Here is a 24,702-nt window from a genome sequence, read left to right as displayed (position 1 = left end):
TATTTGTTTTAGTCAAATCTGTGTTTGTTTCCAAATGAGATTGACATACAGCGGATGGCTCTGTGACGGGACTGGGTGGAGGACAGGGGGGGAAGTGGTGGCGCAGCAATGAACAGTGAGCTTAGCTGAAGGTGTTGTTGCCTGACCAGAAGTCTTAGAACAAAAGAGGAAATCTAGGTCCTTCAAGAGCCTTATCACTTTTAATAGAAAAAACAAAAACTACTTAACGAGGCCTCGAGTTTTAACGGTTCACAATAGGTAAAGAAAAGTCATTTTATGTTCAACTTGGTGCTGAAAGACACTTCTTGGTCCAGATCTGTGACATTTGCATATGCGCAAGCATACATGTACACCCACCTTTATTTCACACCTTGTAAGGTTCATCTTAAAATATCATGGAAAGAGGATTTCTAGCAGTAACAATATTGTGCAATATCGACAAATTAATGAGTGCACAGTGTGAACATTTTTATGATTCATGACTTAGTTTAGATAAAGTTGCATTTTTTCACAATCTTAAAGTTTCAATTATAATTGTTTTCTACTTCTGCATTCTATAATATATCAATATATAATTTGTATATCACTACAGTTAAAGTGTTAATTAGCATTGCTTGGTTTTTTTGTTTTTGTTTATAGGTCTTACATCCCCAAAGAGCCTCAAATGTAAATGCAGGCACTTAGTTTTGTGGCACAGACTGGGTAATAAAACAAATTTGTTCTCGACTAAATGGACATCATAATGCACAGGGGGATACACAGAGTACTGCATGCATAAAGATGGACTAATAAATACATGTTGACAGATATATAAGTTGACTCAGGATGCACAAAGGACTCCATGCAGAATAGCCCCCCACCCTGGGCTAGTCCTGTTCTGTCTCCCTGTCAGGGGAGTGGAAACAACAAAAGACACCCTGCAGTAGTAGAGATCTAACATTGGCACTCGAAGCAGCTGGCGGGCTGTCTTCTGTAATTTTAGCGCACACTGATGCAGAGGAAAGATTTAATGGGCATTGGTCGGCGAACCCTCTTGTGAGGGCGTAAAGGAAACAGAGCAGAGAGGGAGGGGAGCACAGCGAGAGGACAGTGAGGAGAGAGAGGCAGCGTGTCAGGGCGGCCGAGGCTCAGAAATAAAGTCGGGAAACTATCTGGAGCAGCATGACTCTTCTAACACTTGGACTGTATCTGCCACTGTGGTTTTATTATGGCCTGGCTCAAGCCTCTTTTCTGGACAGCTTGATGTCATTCCCAGTGGGTAAGAACTGTGTGTGTGTGTGTGTGTGTGTGTGTGTGTGTGTGTTGTGTTGTACTGTATACATACAGTACTATGCATGCACAGGTAGCCTATTAAGAGTTTGGGGCTGTAAGCATGGATACTAAATGCGTTGCTTTTGGATTCATTTTGAGCTTTTTATCGATGTAAAAACAATTTGTTTTTGCCTTCATCCATGAGGTAAACTGAAAATACCTCTATAAATAGCAAAACCAGCTCCGGTCCTTCAGTGAGAGGCACCGGCACTTGTCATGATGTCCTGATTTGATAGTGTGCTCCTGTTGACCTGTCCCTTATGCTGCTCCTGCGTGTTCTCACTCTGGATGTGTGGACTATGTGTTGGCGGCATGTCACATTGTGTGTACCTCGGTGGCCCATCCTAGTCAATGTGTCACAAGTATTACTTTTCTCATTTTGATGAAGTGGCTCCACATTCACGTGTTGCAGAAGTTAAGACGACATAAACATGACCTCTGACTGTCCTCTTCTCATCTCGACACCTGGCATCGTCGCCTGTGTGACTGGCTGCATGCGCACCTTGCACAGCTCTCGGCGTCCCGGAGCAGCAGAAGAGATTCAGCCCGTGCTGTTTACTGAACCCGCCTCCACCCCCACTGTTTCCTCCACCCCCTTCACTTTGGCGCCGCCATGTTCATGTGAGTAGAAGTCACGTGACTCTCTATTGTGGAATACCTGACTGTTGATATGTCCTTGGGTGATATCCCAAACGCCCCACACTTACTGCCTCTGACCCCCGAATGATAAGCCGTGAGAACACTCACATACTGGAACCTGTTTGCAGGAATAAATGGCTGGACACAAAGAATTTGAGAAAAGCCTCTTTACCAACATTATGTATTGTAAAAGTGTAATTGTGTTCACTTGTTCCTATCTAAACATTCCAAGCAGGGAAATAAATACTGAATTTGGTTTTCATTTTCCAGAATGAAGACATTTCAGAGCATGGTGGTAACTCAGAGGACAAAGGTTCTGCCTGTGTCCGAGGCCCCAGCGGGCCTGCCGGTCCCTCTGGTCCTCAGGTAGGATCCTAAACTCTTCCTAAACATCATGGCGATCACAGCATGAAGACTGTTCTGTAGCTCTGGCGTTAGCATCTTTACACCATGCTAACACACTTCCCACAGTACGAAGGATGATGGCTGAACCAATGACTCTTTCTAGTGTTTCAAGGCGTCAAGAACTAGTACTCCAAGAACACCCCTTTACCCCCCCGCCCCGCCCCCATCTGCTCTAAAACCTGAGAGTTGGGGATTTCTCTGGCCCATGCAACACGGCGGCCCATTAACGCTCTACATTTAGCTCAGACACAAATAGCCTTTTTTCCACTGGCTGCCAGTGCCCCACACATCATTCTCAGAAACTGTCCCAAGTGCCGTCTGCATGAAAAGGCTTACTGGGTTGCGTAAATTCCAGGGATTACCAACACAAGCATGTGTCCATGTATTTGTGTACTCTATGGAAGGAAGTAAAGACATGCTGCTTCAATAGGTGCTTTAAACCCAACCACGATTAGGCCAGAATACCATTTAGTGATTTATGAAAAGATTGTTAAAGCTTTGCCCATCTCAGGCTGTTCCAGCACCAGCTGCAACGTCTCAGTTCATCCAAAGAGACCCGCAAGGCACTCTTTAAATCAATAGTGACCACTCAGCCTTCAGCTAATTGAAACTGCAGCTGTGGGCTCCCAGAAACAAACTGCACGTTCTGGTGGGATGTTGTGGACAACAAAACAAATGTAGATAGATATCCCTGAGATTTATGAGCATATGCGATCATTCAATTGTATTTTCCTGTTTATCAGGGTCCACCTGGATTACCTGGGATAGAAGGGCCTAAGGGAGAAAAGGTAAGCAGGTTATTTCCCCATGTTCTAGTCTCATCTCATTTATGTTTCTTATCTAAGTTTTACAAGCTGCCCATTATGTTGTAAGCTCAAATGTAACTGATTGAAAGATGCTTGCTGGAAGTGTATTGAATAGCCACTGTCCTTGTCCCCTCCTCCGCATCCTGTTGTCAGGGAGAAATCGGAAGACCTGGGCAAAAGGTGAGAGTCTCCATTAATCACTCCATATTCTATAAGTGGATTTACTCAAATATGAGACACAGTGCCTCCGCCTTCCTCCCTAGCTGTAACTCAGAGTGCCGCCAGTGCCTGGTTGTGTACATCAAGGAATTGTGTGCAGGTCCAACCTTGACAGGAGGCAGCACGGGCACACGGACGGGATGCGAGGGAGGCATATCTGCTGCTGTCGTGATGGCAGAGGGACGGCCTCCTCTGGAAGCGTAGTGCCTCAATATAGACATCACAGACTGCCAGCATCATGCCTCCCTGTCAGATGGCCCTCCCCTTTCTATCAGACCAGAAGGAACAAGCCCACACAGCTTTATCGCGAGCTCGGGACACAGCAGCGGACCGAGGCAGGCGGAAAGGAAGTGACCTCCTGAAGTGATCGGTGGCTGCGGTCGAGCAGCAGAAGCGGCCCAGAGGGAGAGCCTCGAGGGGCTGCTGGCCTGACTGAGCCGCTTTGCAGCACTGCAGTGCAATTTAGCTTAGTGCTCCAGCCAGGTCATAAATCATTTTATTTCCCACAAGCACGGGGCTCCTGTTCTATATGCAGCCCGTCATTTAATTAAAGAGAGCAAAGTGACAGGGCTCGTTAAAGTCATTCTTCCTCTCCATGTGCGGCGGTGTCTGATAAATACTGGAGCCAGCAGGCTGTCAGCTGGTGCAGAAAACCCTGAACTTGGATTGCCTTTTCCTTTTTTTCACCTGCAAACATAACAGGCATGAGAAGCCCTGGTTTCATAATCAAATAACTGCTTCCTCAGCTGTGGCAGCAATTGTTTTATTGTGTATTTCTACGTCTGAGATTATGTGTTAAAACTGATGTCTGCTCTTAGGGTCGAACAGGTATTCCTGGACTTCCTGGGAAACGGGGACCAGCTGGGTGGCCTGGACCAAGTGGGCCCAAAGTGAGTAAGTCAGACCTCATAATGTAGACCATACAGCATGTGTTGTGACATGAGACCAGTGCCAATACAAGGTAGGGTAGATGAGTGTTTGCTATTTTTTGTATTCAGTCCCATACATTGTAATACTCTGTTATGTAACTTTTCTTTACATATGCTTAATTTAAATAAGCAAAAAGAACCTTTGAATCAAAGCTTGCAATATTTCTTCTTTGTGGTGTGGGTCATAAATAAATAAAGCAAATCCACATTTGTCTTAAATCTAATGTTTTTCTGTGCACCAGGGTGACAGAGCTGACCCGGGGCTGATGGGTTTGCCTGGAGCCAGAGGACCAATTGGGCCAAGGGTACGAGATACATATGAACCACACCGATCTGGCATGACCTCATCTTCAGACCAATTTGTTTGATCCTATTTTGTATCCATAATGTTAGGGTTTACCCGGGTATAAAGGGGGAAAGGTACGAAGCCTTTTGTTATTATCATTCAAAAAATGCAATAAAATATATGAATTAACATCTTAACACCTAATGTGGGCTAACACACGGTCATCTGCTCCATCAGGGTCCTCGAGGGGATCGCGGTGAGAGTGGAGTGAAAGGAGACAAGGTAGGAAGAGTGTATCAGTCACAGGGGTCATCTGGAATGAAGGAAGCAGCACTACGGTGCATACAGGATATGATGTACGTGATCAAAGTTATGTTATGATTCACTGTTGTTTATCCGCAGGGTGCGACGGGTTTCCCAGGAATGCTTGGACAGAAAGTGAGAAACACATTAAAACAAGAAGGGCTTTTGAATTTGCTCCGCTGAATTACAATTTTACAAATACGAGCCAAATGAATGTTGAGTTGATGTGATTCGGTGTGCAGGGAGAATTGGGTCCAAAAGGAGAACACGGGAACTCAGGAAACAGAGGACCCACTGGCCGACCAGGGAAGAGAGGCAAGCAGGTGAGGAGATGGGGGTCATGTGACCTTCTCTTTGCATTGTTCCTAAACATCAATACATGGAGTGATGTACTCATGCAGTTATATACTCATGCACGGATTTATAAGAGATGGTTTTTGGTGTGTTCATAATTTCTCGTCTAAATGCTATTCATTAAAAAAAAGGTTCTGCACTCAAAACGTTCTATTGCACACTTATTATGATTAGTAGATTAGTATTAGATTAGATTAGATAATCCTTTTTTAGTCCCACAGTGGGGAAATTGCAGGATCACAGCAGCGGGTACATTAGAGCATTAATAAAAGATACAAATAAAATACAATAACAATATTAAATATACAGAGGAATAGAACATACAGTATATAAATATATATATATATATATACAGGACTGTCTCAGAAAATTAGAATATTGTGATAAAGTTCTTTATTTTCTGTAATGCAATTAAAAAAACAAAAATGTCATGCATTCTGGATTCATTACAAATCAACTGAAATATTGCAAGCCTTTTATTCTTTTAATATTTAATAATTTTTTAATTGCATTACAGAAAATAAAGAACTTTATCACAATATTCTAATTTTCTGAGACAGTCCTGTATATATAAACACAAGGTAGTGATTTAAGGGAATGTTCAGCAAGTTAAAGTGTCGAGGATAAAGTGTTGAGTGTGTTAAGATTTTTAGTGATCTACTGCAGTTTGTTGTGCAGCCTGACAGAAGGAAGGACGTGTGGTACCTCTCCCTCACACAATATCAGTAATAGTTTCAACCTTTTCATCTTTGAAACATTATGTAAAGCAACGTTTAAAATCTGGCCACCTTGTGCATTGTTCTGATGCTGTTTCAGGGAGGTAAAGGAGACGTGGGTAGCGTCGGTCCGATGGGACCTGCCGGTCCACAGGGAACTCCAGGCCACCCTGGTCCTCCTGGCTCACCCGCCACAGGTGAGAACATTTCCCACTTGTAAAACTCTTGAGTGCAAAGCTGACATTTTGTAAAAATCAAGGCATGGATTGACCTCCATCCACTTTTCGTGCTTGGCTCAGCACTTTCTGTGAGAGAGAGAGGCGCTGTGCGGCCAGAGGGAGGAGTAGCTAACAGCAGAAGGAAGCCCGCCGGTAGTCTGACTGAGCAGCAGAGAAACTGTAGCTCCTAAAGTAAATCAAGATGCTGTCTTCATGGCATCACAAGGCTAAACTGGATTCACAGATGGCGAGCCTTCTTGCAGTATCACACACAATATGTCACCAGATGAGTAATGGGACATTTGCTCGCTTGATGACGTTTCTGAGTGAATTAGGTTGGTTGTTTTTGCTTCTCGGTAGATTAATGAAAGATACTACATTTCATAACATATGGTATTCATATCATCCGCTGGCTGTACTCTCAACAACACGTGATTTTAGTAACTTGGCACTAAATGTTTTTGATATGATGTTGTTCTCCTCTCTGCTCATGTTTAGGACTATACATGGTTGGAACAAAGGGTGGGCGTGGTCCACCAGGGCCTCCTGGGAAGTGTAGCTGTGGCTCTCTCAGTAATTCTCCATTTGACTATTATCCTTCCAGAGGAAACTATCCCAAAGTACCAGCGGTGAGGAATTGAGGTCTTGTAAAATGTAAAAAGTGATGTTCAGTATTTCTTTGACGTCCTGAATCATTTGACACATCGCTGACTGACTCAAACGTTCACAATTAAAACATATCGGCTATATACTGTATGTATGTGACATCTAATGTCTAATGTTATTTTCACTTTTTTAGTTGGTTATTTACATACAAAAAGTTTAGAAAGATAAAGTATGCTTGTGGAGATATGGATATTGTTTTGAGATTACCGCCAGCTGAGATATTTACTTTGAATGCCCAATATCTCAAAATTGCACTCAACCATATAATTCCAAATTCACAAAATGTCTTCACATTCCTTTCCTTCAGATATTCGTTGTAAGCAACGAGGAAGAACTAGAGCGCCTTCACACAGAAAATGCTCTCGCATTCCGCAAAGACCAGAGATCTCTCTATTTCAAAGACATCGACGGCTGGCTGCCGATCCAGGTATCGCACTGCATGCAGCGACATCTGATTATTTCATCTGGTTTTACAGAAGGTGACTTTTTTTTTGTCTTCTCTCTTTTTCCATTTTGTTCAACTTTTGAAAACTTTGCAAAAGGCTTTTCCATTCCAGTCGACTCCGTTTCAGTCCATGGAAAATGCTCCTGATGATGACAGTTACTGTGGCGACGGGATTGTGCAGATTTCCACTCGGGAGGAGTGTGACGACAGAAACAGAGTCGTCACTGACGGCTGCATCAGTGAGTGACATTAAGTGCTCTGCAATAGCTCGGCGGTTTGCTTTGCTGTGCCCAGATAACATGGCCCCTCCACCTCTGCTGTCTCCCCTTACCACAGAGTGTAAACACGCCTACTGTGGAGATGGGTACCGCTATGAGGGGGCCGAGGAGTGTGATGGAAAGGACTTTGGATACCAGACATGTAATTCATATCTTCCAGGGTGAGCACAGTATCCGCCTACATCTTGACAACCGTGAGAAGTCTTTTGTTGACACGTTAAACTGAACGGAGCATTGTTTCCCATGTGCGTTGCAGGTCATACGGTCACCTCAAGTGCACTCCGCACTGTGTTATTGACTCCACAAACTGCAAGTACTTCACTTGAGGAGGAAGCTGGACAGTGCAGTGGGATCCTCTGTGTGTTATTTTGAATATTTCCATGCAAAAAAAAGAACAATAATGCTCCAAGCAAGAGACTCTGAAGGTAAAGGCAACCAATGATTCTATGATGAAAGAAAAAAGCTAAACACATATATATGCTATATAAAACTCCTCTGTATTGTTGTTGGAGTGTAGTCGGTCAGTGAAGGTGAACGAACACTTACATAGGAAATGCACAGGACAATTGCACTCAGTCTTAACAAGCAGGACTTGAGACTGGCCTCCTCACCACGAATCAGCCTCTGGATGCCACAGTTGTGTGACAGCCTTGCAGAGACTTCATTAAGTGCCAGTGGGAGATGTTACAGAGGAGCAGTAGCCGGGCCAGAGGCGTATTAATCTGGACCCGGAGACTGTTGAGAAAGATAGGCAGTAGGACATCCAGAGCCATGGCCTCAGGTATTCTAATGCAGCAGCAATAACGGCATTTGCATGAGGCTGGGATTACTGAGACCATGACAGCAGCTGTCACTATCCAAGCATGTAACCCATCACCTTACCTATTATTGCCACAACAAGGCTCGTACTGCGTCTCAATATAACATCAAGAATTTCATTTAGTAAGTAGTCGTAAAAGCTCAATATGCGTGGTTAGGAATGGAGCTCGAGGTGCATGGATTATACACGTGTAATATTTCAGTGAGACTGTTACACCACGAGACCGACTTGGCCGGATCAGCTTGTGGTGGTGCTGTGCTTGACCGGGGCATTCAGTCCGGACAACGTTTCATTAACCCCCAAAACTTCTCAGGAACCAACAGGTAATGTAGCTCCACACAGCAACTTTCCCAGGCAACCTCCCCAAATACTCAGATGACACGGCAGTGACTGTACGCTGAAGCACACAAGTTTCCTCCCTGTGATTCTGTGTGAAATGAAATTTACTGTATATGAAGGCTTGAAACTGTTATGTTCTTAATTGTATCACTGCACAGGAAAGGGTGGGATAGTCTGCACCTGCTAAAGGGGGGAGGGGGGGGGATTTCAATTCCAGTCTGTTTGGCCATCATTACTACATTTACTCTAATACCTCTTTATTCAGTCTTTCTGTCTTACAGTACATACAACAACAGAGAAACTCAACAGTGAACTTAACAGTGTAGGTGTGTAGTCTGCTGTGTTTGCCACTAATGGCGAAAATGACTTTGCCGATATAAGCTGACCTTTTCCATAAGCTACCGTATGAGTCGCTGTGCCAAGGGAGACCTGTTCTCAGTATTAGATGTCGTCAGGTGTTATAAAGTGATTCTTCTGTAAAAAGAAAGATAAAGACTGTTAATTACATTGTCTCTGCATGCTTGTGATACAGTGCTAATGGGTGTGAAACACTTCTGCTTTGTTTTGTAAACCATGGCATCTTCAGAGATATCATCTTGCTCTGCTGCCCAGAGTGAAGCAAAGTTCTGTATGTATAACAGCGCGCATATGATGGTGATGAACTGTGCCTTGCACAAAGCTCACATGCCTTTTGGAAAGTACGGTGAATGTTTTGTCTGTGGCCTGTGCTGCTGTGTTATATCCTGGCCTGTGTATGCACAACATAACATGCATGTGGTAACGTACTGTGAGGCTTTATGAAATAGAGTGTGCACTGTGACGGATTCGTGGACGTTCTTTTTGTTTCGTTGCTCAGATATGATTTATACAGTCGTTGGTGGATACTTTTAAAAATAAATAAAAATGGGAATCTAAATCCTTCCAACATCTCAGTCTGCCTTACACACATGACTCTTTAAACTCAACAACTCAGGGTGGTGTTCAGCAGCTCTGCTTCCTGTGCATTGTGAGCGAGCGGTGACAGTTATTGGATGCTGTGCAAAAAGCCGATGTTCTTTCAGAGCACTCGCTGTAAAACAACAAAAAACAGACACAGCAGATATCTGTCAAGTGGGAAAGAGATGCTGTCAGCAGCTGCTTGCAAAGTGCTGCATTAGACAGAACAGTTGACAGGCCACACGGGGAACTTGCTGTTTCCAGCTTTTCATCCTGTCTCGGTGAAGCCCCCTCAGAGCCCAGTCGGTGCTTGGAGATGAGGCTCAGGGATCCAGGTTGGGCATGGGCAACCAGCCAGTGTTGCAACAGAGATCTTTGACCATATAACTCTATTAGCAAGCCGTATTTCTCTTCTAAATCACATCATGGCAATTTGTCTGCTGAGATGCCCAAGTAAAAGCTTACCTCGGTTTATTTATGCCATCATGTGCATTCCCCTGACCAAGCCAATCACATTTGTACCACAGAAGTCTCAGTAAAGCACAAATAGCAGTGGCGGACCTCATTCTCCTGCGCTCGAATGAAAAGATCTGCAGTGCTCTCAGAAGAATCCAACAAACGGAGTTTACCATTTGCTGGAGTTTGGGAAGAATTCTCTTACAAATTAAAAACTAAAAGCTGTTTGTTTTTAAGATTTGATTCGAATGGTTTTCCCTTTCTCAAAGACACTCATCATCATGAGCTCACCAAAAAATGAAGTGAATTCAAACTCTTTCTCCAACAAAAGGAGTTATTTTAGTGCAGGTTGGGTGGTGTGGCACTGCAGCTGTGGCAGAAGGGGCGAAGCAGATGAGGCCAAGGGGACAGGAAACAGGGAGGCACCCAGCTGTTGGCCTCAGGCAAGTGACAATCCCTGACCTATAAGCAGGACTGGATGGCGTGCAGGGGGTTGCGGTCCTGGCAGAGGACACACTCCTGCTCTACAAGCACAACTCTCACAGCAAAGTATGCAAAGGTGTTATCGGAGCTGAGCGCCTCGAGACAAACAAACACTTGTGCAGATGTACCATCTATTGCTTACTCATTGATTTGTTTTCACAAACAAAATGCAGAGGCGTGAGGGTCAATTATTTTTTTCTAAATATATATATTTTTAAATGTTTATATATATATGTAAATATATATATACACTACCGTTCAAAAGTTTGGGGTCACTTAGAAATGTCTTTAATTTTCAAAGAAAAGCACTGTTTTTTCAATAAAGATAATCAAAAATACACACGATACATTGTTAATGTGGTAAATGACTATTCTAGGTGGAAACGTCTGGTTTCTAATTAAATATCTCCATAGGTGTATAGAGGCCCATTTCCATCAACTATCACTCCAGTGTTCTAATGGTCATCACTTCTCCATGTATGAATGACTACCGATCGGTGGCCTCACCGGTGGGTTGGTCATGAAATGCTCCTCCCTGATAAAGGACTACATCCGCTTTCCTCCTTCCTCCCTGGACCCGCTGCAGTTTTGTTTATGCCCAAACAGATCACGGATGATGCTGTCTCCCACAGCCTCACCACACCACACTCCATCTGGACAGCCAGAGGGGCTGTCAGATGTGCAGACACCTGTTCAGTGTTCAGGCTGAGGGTTCCTCCAGATCACTTGACTATTGATCAAGAGCTGGGACTTGACACCCCACACTGCTTTTTGGCGGAGGACCTGGACTGGCCAGGCCACAGGTGGTCAGGGTGGTGGACACCTCCAGCACACCACACCCCACCACACCTCAGGATCCCGGGTTGCCCTCACCCCCCCCCTCCCCTCCCTGACACATGACTGGCTGTGTGGCTTCAGCTCAACACCAACACACACACAGCGGATGACACAGTGGTGGTGGGCCTGATCTCTCCGAACGACCTGGTGGTGGGGCCTGATCTCTGATCTCTCCGAGAAGGCCTACCTCTGGACAGCAGTCCTCTCATGAATGTCACCAAAAAGACTTTAGGCCACTGGGCAAGAGGGACCAAGCAAGAGCTGAGATTTGGGGGACTACTGTGGAGAGGGTGGACGCGCTGCGTGAGGGTGAGCGGGACTGGGGTGGAGGGGATCATGGTCACATGAACACAGACACCACATCTGAAACACACACGGCAACTCAAAAGAAACCAAGGCGTGAGAAAAGGCAGGCAGCAGAGGAAAGAAATTTCTTTCTTCAGAGGATTCTTCTCCTCTTCTACTCCTGACGTCCTGCAGCACAGCTGACAGGAAGCATCACAGCCTGGACAGGGCCTGGTTGAAGAGAGTAGTGAGTGCGCTCAGAGAGCAGAAGTTGAACTGTGACTCCACCCCAACTACACTACCCTCCCCACAGGGAGTGCAGAACCAGCAGGCAGCAGGGCCAGGATCGAGGGATCATCAAACATCCTCACCACTAACAACACACTGTTTTTCAGCCCTGGGTCATCCCGTGTAAAAGAACAGCAGAACAGAGAGACTTTCTTTTTTTCTCTTTCCTCTCAGCTTCAGGGATGAACTCCTCCCTCACCCAGGACCCCCCCCACAGACCCCCCCCTCTTAGGCACACACACACACACACACACACACTTACTGTAAATTGTGTTTTGTTTTTTTTTTGTAAATGTTTGTTGTGTACTTGCCATTTCCTGCTGAGCATTGCCACTTTCATTTCACTGCACACCCTGTGTGTGTATGTGACAAATAAAACATCTTGAATCTTGAATCTTGAATCTACATTGTGTTTGCTAATCGCCTTAGAAGACTAATATCTGATTAGAAAACCCTTGTGCAATTATGTTAGCACAGCTGAAAACAGTTATGCTGGTGAGATAAGCTATACAACTGGCCTTCCTTTGAGCTTGAAGTTTGAAGAACAAAATTAATACTTCAAATATTAATCATTATTTCTAACCTTGTCAATGTCTTGACTATATTTTCAATTCAATTTTCAATTCATTTGATAAATAAGTGAGTTTTCATGGAAGACACGAAATTGTCTGGATGACCCCAAACTTTTAAACGGTAGTGTATGTATGTATACATTTATATATATATATGTAGATATATATATACATATATTCCTGTCACAAGAGGAGGCACAGGAGAAGCTAAATAAATAGCAGGGAACCTATACAAGGCTTCCTTGATAAAATTAATAATAATAGATTCCATTTGTAAGGCACTCTTCATCTAATAATCTCAGAGTGCCACAGAGCCAGTACATAGTTAAAACTGTAATAAAAAAGGAATATTTGAAAAGTCAACAAAGTGATAAATGCCTTTCCTGAAAAAAAGTTTTCACGGCCAGTCTTAAGAGTCTAGTGTCTGTGTTGCCCTTAGATAAAGGATTAAGAGAGCCGTGTCAAGGTGCTATCAAAGCATTTCACCAGATGAATACAGTAGCAGCAGAAACAAACAGCTCAGGTACCAAGAAGACATAAACACTGGTTCTGGGAGATATACAACTCCACTGATTGTTAAATGAGATCCACGTGTCCGATCAGGCTCCTGAGGGCAGCCGTCAAACACAGTGACGTTTCTCTTCTCGAGGCCAGGGGGAAATCCCTGAATGAAACATTACCTTTAGACTATCTGACAACAAATTTGACTGCAACACAACTACACACAAGCCAAGACAACTTCATCATTTATTATGTAAAAATCAAATAGCATCTTATATACAGTCATAGAAAACCAAATCAAACATTTGCAATATCACAATGGAAATCAGCTCATTGCACATCAGCAATTGAAACCTACTGCAGATGACTTACTTCAAGAAGTATTCCTGTATGCATTCCTGAAAACACGAAAGAAACATTAGTATAAAACTCAAACACTATGTGGTATGTCTTGGTCAAAAGAAAAGAGAAGTCCGAAGAGGATGAATGGCTCGTTGGACAAACTTCAACCTGGCTGGAGGTTGAAGTCTTAACACTCATTTTTTAAATTGTTGAATAAACATCATAAAATATGGGCTGGTAACAACACTAAAGTATATGCAGAACAGTGCACGGATGAGATTAAGAAATCTGTAGAACAGCTGAATGTTACGGTTCATTATCGGTATAGATGAAGGGGAAGCAATGCATTTAAACTTTTCATCATACCACTTTAGGATTATTCCATGACTTGGTTGATTATAGTCCTTGGCCTACATTCAGTTTACATTGGCACCAATGTGACTCAACACATAAAACCATGCAATAAGTAAACGTGCTCTCTGGATACAAATGTCCACACTAGAGCTGGACTGCAATGACCCCCATGACATCAATGTGAACATTATAACTTAGGATGTAATACATAGACATTGTGAAAATGCATTTTATGCATATGTTTGTGCAGAGGACGTCCACCAACGTTACGCTGTGGAAAAGCATTCTCGTCTGTTGCGATCCTCAAAGGCGAACGCCATCCACACGACGGCCCCTCCTGGTCCCACGGAAAGTCTCTAGAGCGAGAGCTCATGACATTTTAGTGATGCAAAACAAAACAATGCACTGTCATCCTGCAGGGTTCATTTTGACATCTCAGGAAAGGAAAAAAAAGTTGATCATAAAGCCATAACTTCAACAGGCAGGGCAACGACATTCAAAGTTAGCCCAGTTTTCTATCCCGTCACATAATTAAGCCATATCTATTGGGCATTGGAACAATCTGACATTGTTGTTGTCAAACAAATGCTTTATGTTAGCGATCATCCCGTTTCCTGAATCCAAGGAAACGGGACAATCTTGAGTAAAAATGTCGTTGCATTCTCATCAGATCAAGGGAAATCACAAAGGAAAGTTACGAGACCCAAATACCTTATCGTGATGTACCTGCACATAAAAAGCCACAATCCAGCCACTCAGTGTGCACCAGGAACAACCGTCACCGTGACCGGTGAGAGTCTCTGAAACAAGACCCAGAGACGACGCCACAATGTCTCCGTTGTTAACGTTTGCTCCTAAATGCAGACAATAATACCTTCTTCACCTCTCCTGTTGTCTAGTTGTACGCGACTTTGTACACGAGATGCACTCGACGCGTCTGGCACCGTCCTGCGGCAGCCGGAGTGTGGATCCTCTCTCTCTGCTCACGCCTCACACCACTTCATCAGACTCCAGGTTGTATTCTTCATACAGGGCATCGAGGATCGCCAGCTGCTTCCCCATGGCCGGCAGGTACACGCCCAGGTCACGGTGCATGCCGATGGTGAAGCCGCCCTTCAGCTCATCGCCTTCTCTGGACACCAAGGCAGCTGCGAAACTCGGATAAGACGGCGCAGCCCTCAGCGCCAACTGGGGAGGTGGAGACATTGTCCAGTCACATTCCAAGAACAGATGAACCGGCAGGGTTCTTACACATTTTGACCAATGGATTTCCAGGACTTTTCCTTGACTTTAAACCAAATTTCCATGACCAAACTGAAATCTCGGAATAAACATGAACGTTTTTGAAAATTGTGCGTATTGAAAGCGTACGCCGGCTTATATTTTGAGCGTCTTTCATTAAAAAAAGTATTCATTATTCCAAACTCGGCGTAAATGAACATGTGATAACACATTTCCATGACTTTTCCCAAACTTTTATGATTTAAGTTTTTTCCATGACTTTTCCAGGCCTGGAAATAACCATTTCAAAATTCCATGACTTTTCCAGGTTTTCCATGACCGTACGAACCCTGACCGGTGTGCGAAAAATACCTACCGCAAAAACGCCTCGCACAACCCATCCGTGGTACTGGCGGAGGGTCTTTCCATAGGCTTTATCTGGGTGGGGAGAACAGACAGAACGAGCCGGCTTTAGGTTTGATCTGGCGTGTGGGCTTTTCTGTCGTCGGAATCGGACTCACTTAGAGCTCCCTGGATGTCTCGTTCTCCTGCGTTGAGCTCCGACAGGAACTCCTTGAGGAACTTCAGGCCTCGTCCGAGCCACAGCAGAGCCTCGGTGGCGGAGTTCCGCACCCGGGCGACATCCGTCTGTACTTCATACAGCACGATGGACTGGAGTGTGGGGAAGCTGTCGGGGTCCGACATCAGCTTCTGATTTATTTTCTACAGGGTTAGAAGACGTTGATATTGTGACTGGAAATAGAATCACCATTCTCATTCGACAAAATGTAACGTTTCCTATTCTAACTGCTCAGTTAAGCTACTTGATCTAATGTATATTGACAGAACAAGAATACCAGTACTGAGAAGCGACATCGGATTTTTTTCTTTTCTTTTTTTACTTAACACGACAGCAAATGTGTGTTGACATATTATAATCTAGTGGATGGTTAAGTACTAATGTGGATTCATCCTGCTTTATCTCACTTCATATAGATTCAGAGCCCCTTTTGAAGAGCTGTGCCATCCTTTCTTCTCTTGAACAGTGGAATCTGCTTTAAGACAACGCATCAATGACATGAACACATACCTTAATATTTCCAACAAAATCCATTTTTACCGGTGCAAACACTGTGGACCCCAGCTTGTCTGAGAAGAGAAAACCCATGATCATTTATGTGTTGCTTATAAAGAGAAGATTATTAGTTTTGTGTCATATAAATAACTTGTACTAACCAAGTATTATAATATATAATATTGTGGATCTTGAATGAACAAAACAGCTTCCTCTTTTTTTAAGCAAAGATAAAGAGGAGAGAAAAACCTTTGTAACAATGTTCAGAAGAACATTTCAACTTTTGACTGCATATTTAATTTTATTACATCACTTGAGATATAAATCAGTCATTAAGAGAGATTTACAAAGTGTTTACATTTAAAGAGGGCCATTATAAAAGCAATGTTGTCATAATGTGGGATCATATGAAACATGGCCATGGGGTGCTGGCCATCGGACACGTGGACAAATGCAACATCGATGCTTATGTGCGAATCTCTCGTACCACCAGGTCATTCTGGATGACCACAAATCCTTTTCCAACCTCCCATTCCTCATTTTTGGGCCATAGTCAACCAAGAATAAATAAAAACACTAAAAGATAAATAGGTGCAGAAGGAAATAATGAGGGCATGAAAGAAAAGGTTTGTGATTATTAACCCAAGAGAGAAAGCCGTCACCTTATTAAATGAGAGCGCATGCACACATGGCAAGAAGTATAGGAAGATGTGTTCCTCATACAGGTTATAAAGGGTGAAATGAGGAGGAGGAGGAGGAGGAGGAGACGGTAAGTGAGCGGCCTACCTAATACAGGTACTATTGCATAGCATGAGTCCAAAAACGCTTGTGTAGGGATACCATTGTCCTCGTCCAGTCTCATATCACTAAATCTAAAAGGGTAGAACATTCAAACAGGAGAATATATTAGAGGTACGTATACCATTCAGTTTTATTTGATCAACTCAAAGAGAAAAAAGAAAACAAAAGGCACAAAAGTCAAAACCAAGCCAGAGAAATGATTCACACGGTGCCATGCACGTCTTGCCTGACAATACCCGAGACTATTCTGCTACTTTGTCTACAACTTAACATGATTTTGCTGATGTTAAACGTTAATCTTAAACCATCTCAATTTCAAAAAGACAAACTCGAAAACGAACCTACTGCCGTCTGCGTCCTGCAGTTGAATACTAGTTACGTGAGACAATGATTTTTACCATTATAATAATGTTCATCTCATAACTGAATATTACATCATTGTTTTAAACATTCAGGAACACTCTTCAAAGTCGTAAAAAGAGAAAGTAAAATACGTTTGAAATACAGAGTGAAACAAAAAAGCTTTACAAACCCAAATATCAGAAGAGGGCCTCTCTGTGTCATGTGATCAAGAGGGAACACACTAATATAAAACACTTAGAATGACATCGTGAAATAGATTCAGTAAAAAATGTTCAAACCTGTTGTTATATATAAATGATGTGCAACACTGTAACACAATTGATAATATTTCCACAAACTAACTGTAATTGTGCAGTTTAGTCAAAAGTTGCAGCAGAAGTGCAGTGCCTCAAAGACACAAATACTACATATAGCTTAGATTGGTTCACCCTAATACTGTCATCGTAAAATATCACAGATGGTGGTCACACGGTAACGACTGTGTTCTAAAGAATGTGACCTTCCTGAGTAGCATTTTCATACCTGTGACTCATTGTGCTGAAGAAAGTTTCCACCTGCTCGGTGTCTTCCGACTCCGGTGACTCTCGGGGAGTTTCACCTTCATGTTGATCTTCTGCTTCGTCAGGAACAGCTTCCTGTTGGTGCCGAGGAAGGCCGGCGTCCGCTTCCTTGTTGTTGTTGTCGTGCTCTTCTTGACTTTGGTGCACTTTGTGCAACTGCTCTGGTTTTGTCTCCTCTTCATCGCCAGCTTCCTTTTCCTCATCCCTCTCTGCTGGTTGTTCATAGTGTTCAGTCTCAGAGGAACTCGGAGTCGTGTGTAAAGTAGGATCAACTCCGTCCTCCTGGACTGACCTGGTGCTGCTGGCGGCATCAATATCTGTGTGACACAGTAGACGAGTACAATGAATGTTAAGAGAGAATATGGTTTTACTCAACATGTCCATCAAAGCAAGTCTGAAGCGCAGATTTCATCAGACTGAGTGTGACAACAGCACTTAGATGACTTGCACAACTGTCCTGTGATTCTCCTGAACCACGGCCCGGGTACACTGACGCAAACTACATGCTCATCCATCATTTAGCGTTTCAGTAAAATGATAGAAACTTGGAGAGGAGCACTAGAGTAGAGGTACTGCTGCACTGACCTCTTTGGGTTGAACGGTTCAGTATGTCACACAACATTCCAGTTGGGTGTGGTCACGTAGGGCTGGGTTCACTTGTGTTCACACCTTGAAATGGAGCTTCTTGAAATACTTTTCTTCACCATCTCTTTGTTTTGGTGTGTATGCTCCATACAGAAAAGACTAAGGCCTCAATTGAAATCATCAAAACAACAAAAGGTAAACTTATTTGTTGTTCAAACAATTGTGTTAAAATAATCTCTCAATATTCCCTTTTCAGGTTTTGTAAGTGGTAATTGGCCCTTTCACATCAACACTGAACCAAAGTATTTAATATATTCTAAAATAACATGATGAAAAAGTCTCCGATGTGTGCTTCTTTTTTTAAGTTCCAGTAAAGTGCTACATTACAGTCAAACATTCATATGTGATAAAGTAAATCACTACGGGGCACCTCATAAGCACACCTACAAATATAGTATGCGTGTTAAATAATGTATCTTTGTGTTCAGTGAGACAGTATATATATTATAGATAAAAAATAAACTGGAGAAGACGTGAGTCTTATTTTCCATCGGGCAGTAGCATCCCCTGTATAAAGGCTGTGTTACTGCTAAGGGAACTGCAATAAAGTAACTGGGGCATCCATCACTGTCTGCTCACTAAAAGGCAATAATCTATTCATGAGGCAATAATCTATCCATGAGGCCGGCTGATGTGCACACAACCACCAGGCCTCTTCTGATGCGTGTGGTCTTTCCTTTATGGAATGCATAATGGTTTCACTTCAGAGAACCTGCAGCACATGGAGTGGTTCGGACACCCGACTTACCTGATGGGGAATGACGATGTACTGGTCCATGGTCCTGGTTGTCATGTGCAACTACTTCTCCTGAAGTTTCAGCCAAACCTCTCCATCTGGAGTGAATTGGAGTGTGCAATGTTAATTCTGAAACTCAGAATGCACTTATTTGAGGCAAATAAAATTGGCAATTGTGTCAGCAATGCAACATTAAGGAATTTTTTTTATTGTACCAACAGAAAACAGTTGAAGGGTATTTAATGTGCATCTCTCTTTCCTGAGTGTTACTTCAAAAACATATGTGTGACAGTCAAGGAGTAAAGGAGAAGCAGTGCAGAAAATATAAATACATGACAGAAAACCTACTTTACTCCAAGGTTCTGTTTTAAATGATTGACATGTTTAATCTGTTGGAGAAGAAAGAGAGTAGGGGGTTATAAATATGTATATTAAACAAGTAATGCTGATTTTACTAGATGGTATTAGATTATCCTATTATTCAAAGGAGTGGTGACAGAAATGTACCTTCTGAGGTTTGATGGCAGCGACAGGAGGAGATCCTGGTGGACCGTGTGTTGACACATTTGTACTAAATGTGTGGTTTGCTATCTGCATGCATTCCTCGAGAGTCTTGAGGAAAGTGGTGCATGTAGACTTCACCATGTTTCCAGAGTCTATTCCTGTCTGAAAGGGGCACACAAACATACACATTAGCAGCCATCACCCTAACTATCCTTACAGGTACGTCCTTTGCTTGGTAACAGTACGAGAACAAGATCTGCACAATTCTATAATTCAAAGAAATAAAATGTACTTCTTGTCTTGGCCATTAGTACGCATAAGCACACAACAACGCAATGTCTTGCTAGTTGCAGATATCATATATATTATATAGCAGTTTCACAGCAACAGCAGCTTCTCATATTTCATCGGCTCATCCCAAACTCAAGCTCACCTCCTCTGTGTCTCCTCGCTCATCATTCTCCTTGATCTTGTTTACTTGTTGGAGAAGAAGGTCGCAGTACAACCTGAGTTCTGACATCTTAGTTTTCAATGCCTCTGTGTTCTCCTGGAGCTCTGTAATAACAATGTGAGCAAACATTTGGGGAACCGTTAGCAGTGTTTTCCAATAGAATATTAGCTGTCTGAGGGTAATCCATGCAACGTCAGATGAGGATGTTACAGCATCCAAATACCTTTTTCTCTTTTTGTGCGGTTGTCTGTAAGGCAAGCTTTGGCCGTTCCCAGTGCCACCAGCCATCTCTGCCTCTCTGCTGGATTGATGGCTCTGAGGTAAAAGTACTGCTCTCCTGGTATGGTCAGGTCCACTCGTCTGGAGTCGGAGGAATGAACTAATGAAACAAACACAGCAGCAAATACTCGCATGTCAGGACTACATCCAAGAGGCAGGAGAAAGTTCGTAGAAACATTGAAGATATGAGCCACACCGACCTTGGATTTCACAAACAGAAATTTTAATGCTGCCCTTGCAACCTTTCCACGCATCTTCTTGAGAGTCATAGTACGACAAAGTTCCTCCATCAAGCACAAACCAACGAGGCTGCCAACCTGAAAAGGAGGAGTTGTAGTTGTTTGATCATTGCGGTTTCACCAGAACGGGTCTTTAACTTTTCAACGTCGGAAATCAAAGAGAACAAGTAGAAAGCAGCTTTGACCAGCGTCGTGGACGCGGACAGAGTTCACGTTAACCCTCAAGTTAGCAGAAGCGTTAATCGGGTAAATCAGATTACAATGACAGATGGTGGGAACTAACAATATCGACATTGACGCTGCCTGTTGAGACGACCTAAATAAGGTTAACGTATAATTAGTTAACATTAGAAAGCTAACGTAACTTAACCACGTCAAACAAAGGTTGTGAATGAAAAGTGGAGCCTGAGCTCCGATAGTCGGAGGCTGAAGGGAGCTAGCGTTAGCGGACCCGTTTAACTCAACACAAGTGCGCTATGACGCTGTCATGCTAGGTAGCTCCCCTTAAACGAGCACGAGATACGAAAAACGAAACGACTGTAGGATTAACTTACCACTAATGTAGTTCGTCCATTTATGCAGCATTCCCTCCATTTTTTCACGATGTGTTTCTGCCGTTCATTACTTGTTTATCATAACACGATATGATGCACAGCTGATTGCAGCGAATCCATCCGGCCCCGAGTGTGCTTTGTGGAGTAACGTCCTCGGCTTTACACTCCAGCTACGTCAATAAAAGTGCGTAAACTATTTTGTGAATCGCGTTCTAATGACGTTCCCCCCGCTCCTCCCATTTAACGTCAGACCGCGTCAGAGGGAATTAAGCACTGTGGGTGTGGCTTGTAGTGATTGACACATTGAAAACCAATAGAATAAGAGAACATTATAAAAGGCGGGGCTTTGTAATTCCTGTATCCAATCGTAGAGGGAGGAGGGCAGACAGCTGAACAGTGGTTGCGTGCTCGCTGAAGTTGGCTGCCACGTAGTTGACATTCTTGCCATGTATTTATTTTAAGTGCTGCATTTGTGAAAAAGGTTTCAATTAGCTTTTTTATTTTTATTTCACGAGTTAGTGAAAATGATTTTGTTTGCTATTTGTTCGATATTGCCCTCACTGTTTGTGTTTGTTACCGGGGGGAAACTGCCCGAGCCAGAAGTGAAAATTGCAGTTTTACATAAACCCTTCATGTGTTCCCGAAAGTCAAAGTATGGAGACATGCTTCTTGTTCATCACGAAGGCTTCTTGGAAAGTAATGGAACCCTATTTTTTTCCAGGTAATTTGTTGTGATATAATGCTGCATGTGTTCATGTGCAATGTTGTCACACTCTTAATGCAATATGCTACAGCCCACCACTTTTTACTAGGACGATCTGTTCTATTGAAATAACTTCTCAAAACATATTTTTTCAAATATAAGAATAACTGTAAGTGTGCACTTAACTTTATAAATATATTTTGTAATTCTGGTTAACATTATATTGTCAAATCAGACCTCAATATTAACCACATGACTGTCTTGAAAGTTAGGTGGCAGCTATTCAACCATGTATTCTACATATTTGTGATATCAATCATGTGTCTACTGGACTTTTCTTTTTCAAAAAAACCTGTGATGGATCTTTGTTACTCTTGGCAGCCGCAAACATGGGGATCACAATCCAGTATGGTTCACTCTTGGAATTCAAGAGGTGCTCAAGGGTTGGGATAAGGGTCTGAGCAACATGTGCACAGGAGAGCGCAGGAAATTGACCGTTCCTCCATCTCTGGCATATGGCAAGGAAGGAAAAGGTAACATTGACTATATGTCAGACACAAACACATGTTGGACATGCTGGACCTTCATTATTGTATCTTTGTGGATCCTTCTCACATGAGAGCCCTGTATACTCAGTCCCCTTTCCCCCAGTCCTATGCGCCTGTTTCTTTTACTTGAACCTGTGTTGTTGTTTACAGGCAAGATCCCGCCAAGCAGTACCCTCATTTTTGAAATTGAGCTCATGGAGATCCGAAATGGTCTCAGGTCACACGAGTCTTTCCGGGAGATGGATCTCAATGACGACTGGAAGCTCTGCAGAGAGGAGGTGGGACATTCTTAAAGCTGCTTTTCTATTTGCACAGCAGTGTAGACATAATTGTTGTATTTGTTGCTATGCCATTATCATCCTGTCTTTGCTACAGGTCAGAGAGTACCTGAAGAAAGAATTTGAGAAACATGGATATTCCCACAATGACACGCATCACGAAGTGATGGTTGAGGATATCTTCAAAAATGAGGACGAAGATCAAGATGGTTTTATATCTGCGAGGGAATTCACCTACCAACACGATGAGCTCTAAACTCTAAAGGACTGGTTTCATCTACTTTTTCAAACGAGTGTTTGTTTGTTAAATCACCTCGGAAATTGTGAATTGTAAATGAGCTTGCTTTTTTTTTTACACCAACAGTATTGTTTTTATTTTGGATTAACATGTTATGACCAATTGATATCTACATTCTGCACTGTGAATGTGACCACAAATACATTTAGGATCCCTATTAGAATTTCTATTTTATTTACTTGACTGAACCTGTGGTGATACAAGTTGGATGGTCGTTTTCTCTGTGTTCATTATTCACTAGAGGGCACCCTTGTGCTAGACTTCTGTATCATTTACACATTTCTAAACAAAACAACAATAAACTGTCAGGCATCCTTCTATTTGAGTTTCAAGATGTATGTTTCTGGTAGATCAAAATGAGACTACCGCCTACATCAACCATCAAAATCCCTCTGAAGCATCCAATGTGTACACTGTGCAGGGAAGACCATCTAAACTAAAACAGTATCAAATATGAATTGGTGTTTATTGAACCCTGAGCAGGAAACAAAGTGTTCAAGTTAATATTTAAGTTATTTGAAAATGATTATTATACAGGAGTGGAACATTCCTGGCATACTCTAAGCACTGTCAAATAAAACTCACAAGGCATGTGAGTCCACAAAAGAAGTGACTCTTGGTTTGATGATTGATTTCATAAATGTCAAAATAAAATATCCTATGATTATTTAAAGATCTATAATACAGTCAATCACAGGTGACATGTATATATCTTACACTATAAGCTCTATCTATACCAGGTAGAGCAGAAGTACCAGTAGTTAGGGTGTTTTGATGTAACATCAACAGGAAGCACAATTATTACAGATTAAAGAAGCCAGTGAGATGTGTGATTGATGTCAGAATTGACATCTAGTATTTTCCTGAGTCCAAACAAATGAAAGCTTTGTAAGATTTTGGTTGAGTAAATGTTGACATCAACTAGAAGCCTCCCAAATTAAATTTAATTGATTACAACATTTTTGTCGGATGATGCAGTAGAGATACAGTAGCTGAGGGGTTTCCCCCCATAGCAGCAACGGCTAAGCATATCAGACATACATCACAGAGGCTCCATTGTGTTGCGGTGCACGAACATCTCACCATAAGTGAATAAAGCTGCAGCATAGATAAATACTGCTGGTGTGCATCTCAACCGTTTTTTAGTCACTAACGTGAACTAGATTTACTTTTAGTCTGATAGTTTAAATAAATCAGAGAGAAAGGAGGTACAATTATTATTTTGTAATCTTCTACCAAAATGACAATGTGATGAAAGCTGACATGCACAAGTGATGTCCTCAGGATCCACAACCAGAGTGAGAGAGAAATTACAGCAGCAAGCCGGAGTTTGAACATCGTGTCTTCTCACAAAGAGCACCACTGTAGTTCTCAACAAACAAGTTCATATGGTATCTGGCGAAATTCCATACTGCTGACTACACCTGCACATAAAGTGAGAAGGTCATAAGGTAACAGAGATTGAATATTAGATACGGCCTTATGCCAGAAATGCCTGGTATGGATATGACAATAACCATCACATAAAGGTTGCAAACCACATACCTGTGAATTACTTACTTTGCTTCAGGCTACGAGCAACCCTCAAGAGCACAGTTATATATAAGTATAGCACACTTCTTCTCACTGAGCCTCTTTTACAGCTTTCTCACTGCAGTA

At 42.6% G+C, this 24,702-nt stretch overlaps 3 protein-coding genes across 4 annotated transcripts; 2 read left to right on the top strand and 1 right to left on the bottom strand.

Moving 5' to 3' along the window:
* The first annotated feature begins 17 nt into the window (after positions 1–17).
* Positions 18–9,666, top strand: colq (collagen-like tail subunit (single strand of homotrimer) of asymmetric acetylcholinesterase). 2 transcript variants are annotated; one of them, XR_008835386.1, is made up of 18 exons: positions 18–1,258; positions 1,823–1,932; positions 2,221–2,316; positions 3,099–3,143; positions 3,315–3,341; positions 4,199–4,270; positions 4,552–4,614; positions 4,703–4,729; positions 4,833–4,877; positions 4,998–5,033; positions 5,141–5,221; positions 6,069–6,165; positions 6,685–6,815; positions 7,160–7,279; positions 7,395–7,536; positions 7,634–7,736; positions 7,832–8,000; positions 8,709–9,666. XR_008835386.1 is itself a non-coding variant. In XM_056443697.1 (17 exons), exons 1-17 carry the CDS (start codon positions 1,162–1,164, stop codon positions 7,899–7,901), a joined length of 1,362 nt encoding a protein of 453 aa, XP_056299672.1. In that variant the 5' UTR covers positions 18–1,161; the 3' UTR covers positions 7,902–9,666. The 2 variants fall into 2 exon arrangements, 1 of the variants encoding a protein (XP_056299672.1); XM_056443697.1 differs by having other exon boundaries at positions 7,832–9,666.
* A 3,659-nt stretch (positions 9,667–13,325) lies between these two features.
* plekha8 (pleckstrin homology domain containing, family A (phosphoinositide binding specific) member 8) lies at positions 13,326–21,363 on the bottom strand. The gene is made up of 13 exons (XM_056444300.1): positions 21,217–21,363; positions 20,624–20,740; positions 20,368–20,523; positions 20,127–20,248; positions 19,697–19,855; positions 19,538–19,578; positions 19,202–19,287; positions 17,771–18,125; positions 16,871–16,956; positions 16,100–16,158; positions 15,531–15,732; positions 15,386–15,447; positions 13,326–14,976 (listed from the first exon to the last, which is right to left on the bottom strand). The coding sequence occupies exons 1-13, from the start codon at positions 21,254–21,256 to the stop codon at positions 14,779–14,781; spliced, it is 1,683 nt and encodes a 560-aa protein (XP_056300275.1). The 5' UTR covers positions 21,257–21,363; the 3' UTR covers positions 13,326–14,778.
* A 231-nt stretch (positions 21,364–21,594) lies between these two features.
* Positions 21,595–23,363, top strand: fkbp14 (FKBP prolyl isomerase 14). Its single transcript, XM_056444301.1, has 4 exons — positions 21,595–21,937; positions 22,301–22,452; positions 22,618–22,745; positions 22,843–23,363. Exons 1-4 carry the CDS (start codon positions 21,741–21,743, stop codon positions 22,999–23,001), a joined length of 636 nt encoding a protein of 211 aa, XP_056300276.1. The 5' UTR covers positions 21,595–21,740; the 3' UTR covers positions 23,002–23,363.
* The last annotated feature ends 1,339 nt before the right edge of the window (positions 23,364–24,702 follow it).

Source organism: Pseudoliparis swirei, chromosome 22 (genome assembly GCF_029220125.1).
Source record: "Pseudoliparis swirei isolate HS2019 ecotype Mariana Trench chromosome 22, NWPU_hadal_v1, whole genome shotgun sequence".
In the NCBI taxonomy this organism is placed as follows: Eukaryota; Metazoa; Chordata; class Actinopteri; order Perciformes; family Liparidae; genus Pseudoliparis; species Pseudoliparis swirei.
Note: the sequence above shows the minus strand (reverse complement) of the source record. Positions and strands in the feature narration are given on the sequence as shown.

Bases quoted from the DNA above. Each gene is read 5' to 3' on its own strand.
- fkbp14 (XM_056444301.1), top strand. From the start codon at position 21,741: ATGATTTTGTTTGCTATTTGTTCGATATTGCCCTCACTGTTTGTGTTT. The intron at 21,938-22,300 runs GTAATTTGTTGT...TACTCTTGGCAG, and splicing joins GGAACCCTATTTTTTTCCAG to CCGCAAACATGGGGATCACA. The intron at 22,453-22,617 runs GTAACATTGACT...TGTTGTTTACAG, and splicing joins ATATGGCAAGGAAGGAAAAG to GCAAGATCCCGCCAAGCAGT.
- plekha8 (XM_056444300.1), bottom strand. From the start codon at position 21,256: ATGGAGGGAATGCTGCATAAATGGACGAACTACATTAGTG. The intron at 15,733-16,099 runs GTATGTGTTCAT...CTAACCCTGTAG, and splicing joins ATTTTGTTGGAAATATTAAG to AAAATAAATCAGAAGCTGAT. The intron at 14,977-15,385 runs GTAGGTATTTTT...CCACCTCCCCAG, and splicing joins TTGTGCGAGGCGTTTTTGCG to TTGGCGCTGAGGGCTGCGCC.
- colq (XM_056443697.1), top strand. From the start codon at position 1,162: ATGACTCTTCTAACACTTGGACTGTATCTGCCACTGTGGTTTTATTAT. The intron at 3,342-4,198 runs GTGAGAGTCTCC...GTCTGCTCTTAG, and splicing joins TCGGAAGACCTGGGCAAAAG to GGTCGAACAGGTATTCCTGG. The intron at 6,166-6,684 runs GTGAGAACATTT...GCTCATGTTTAG, and splicing joins TCCTGGCTCACCCGCCACAG to GACTATACATGGTTGGAACA.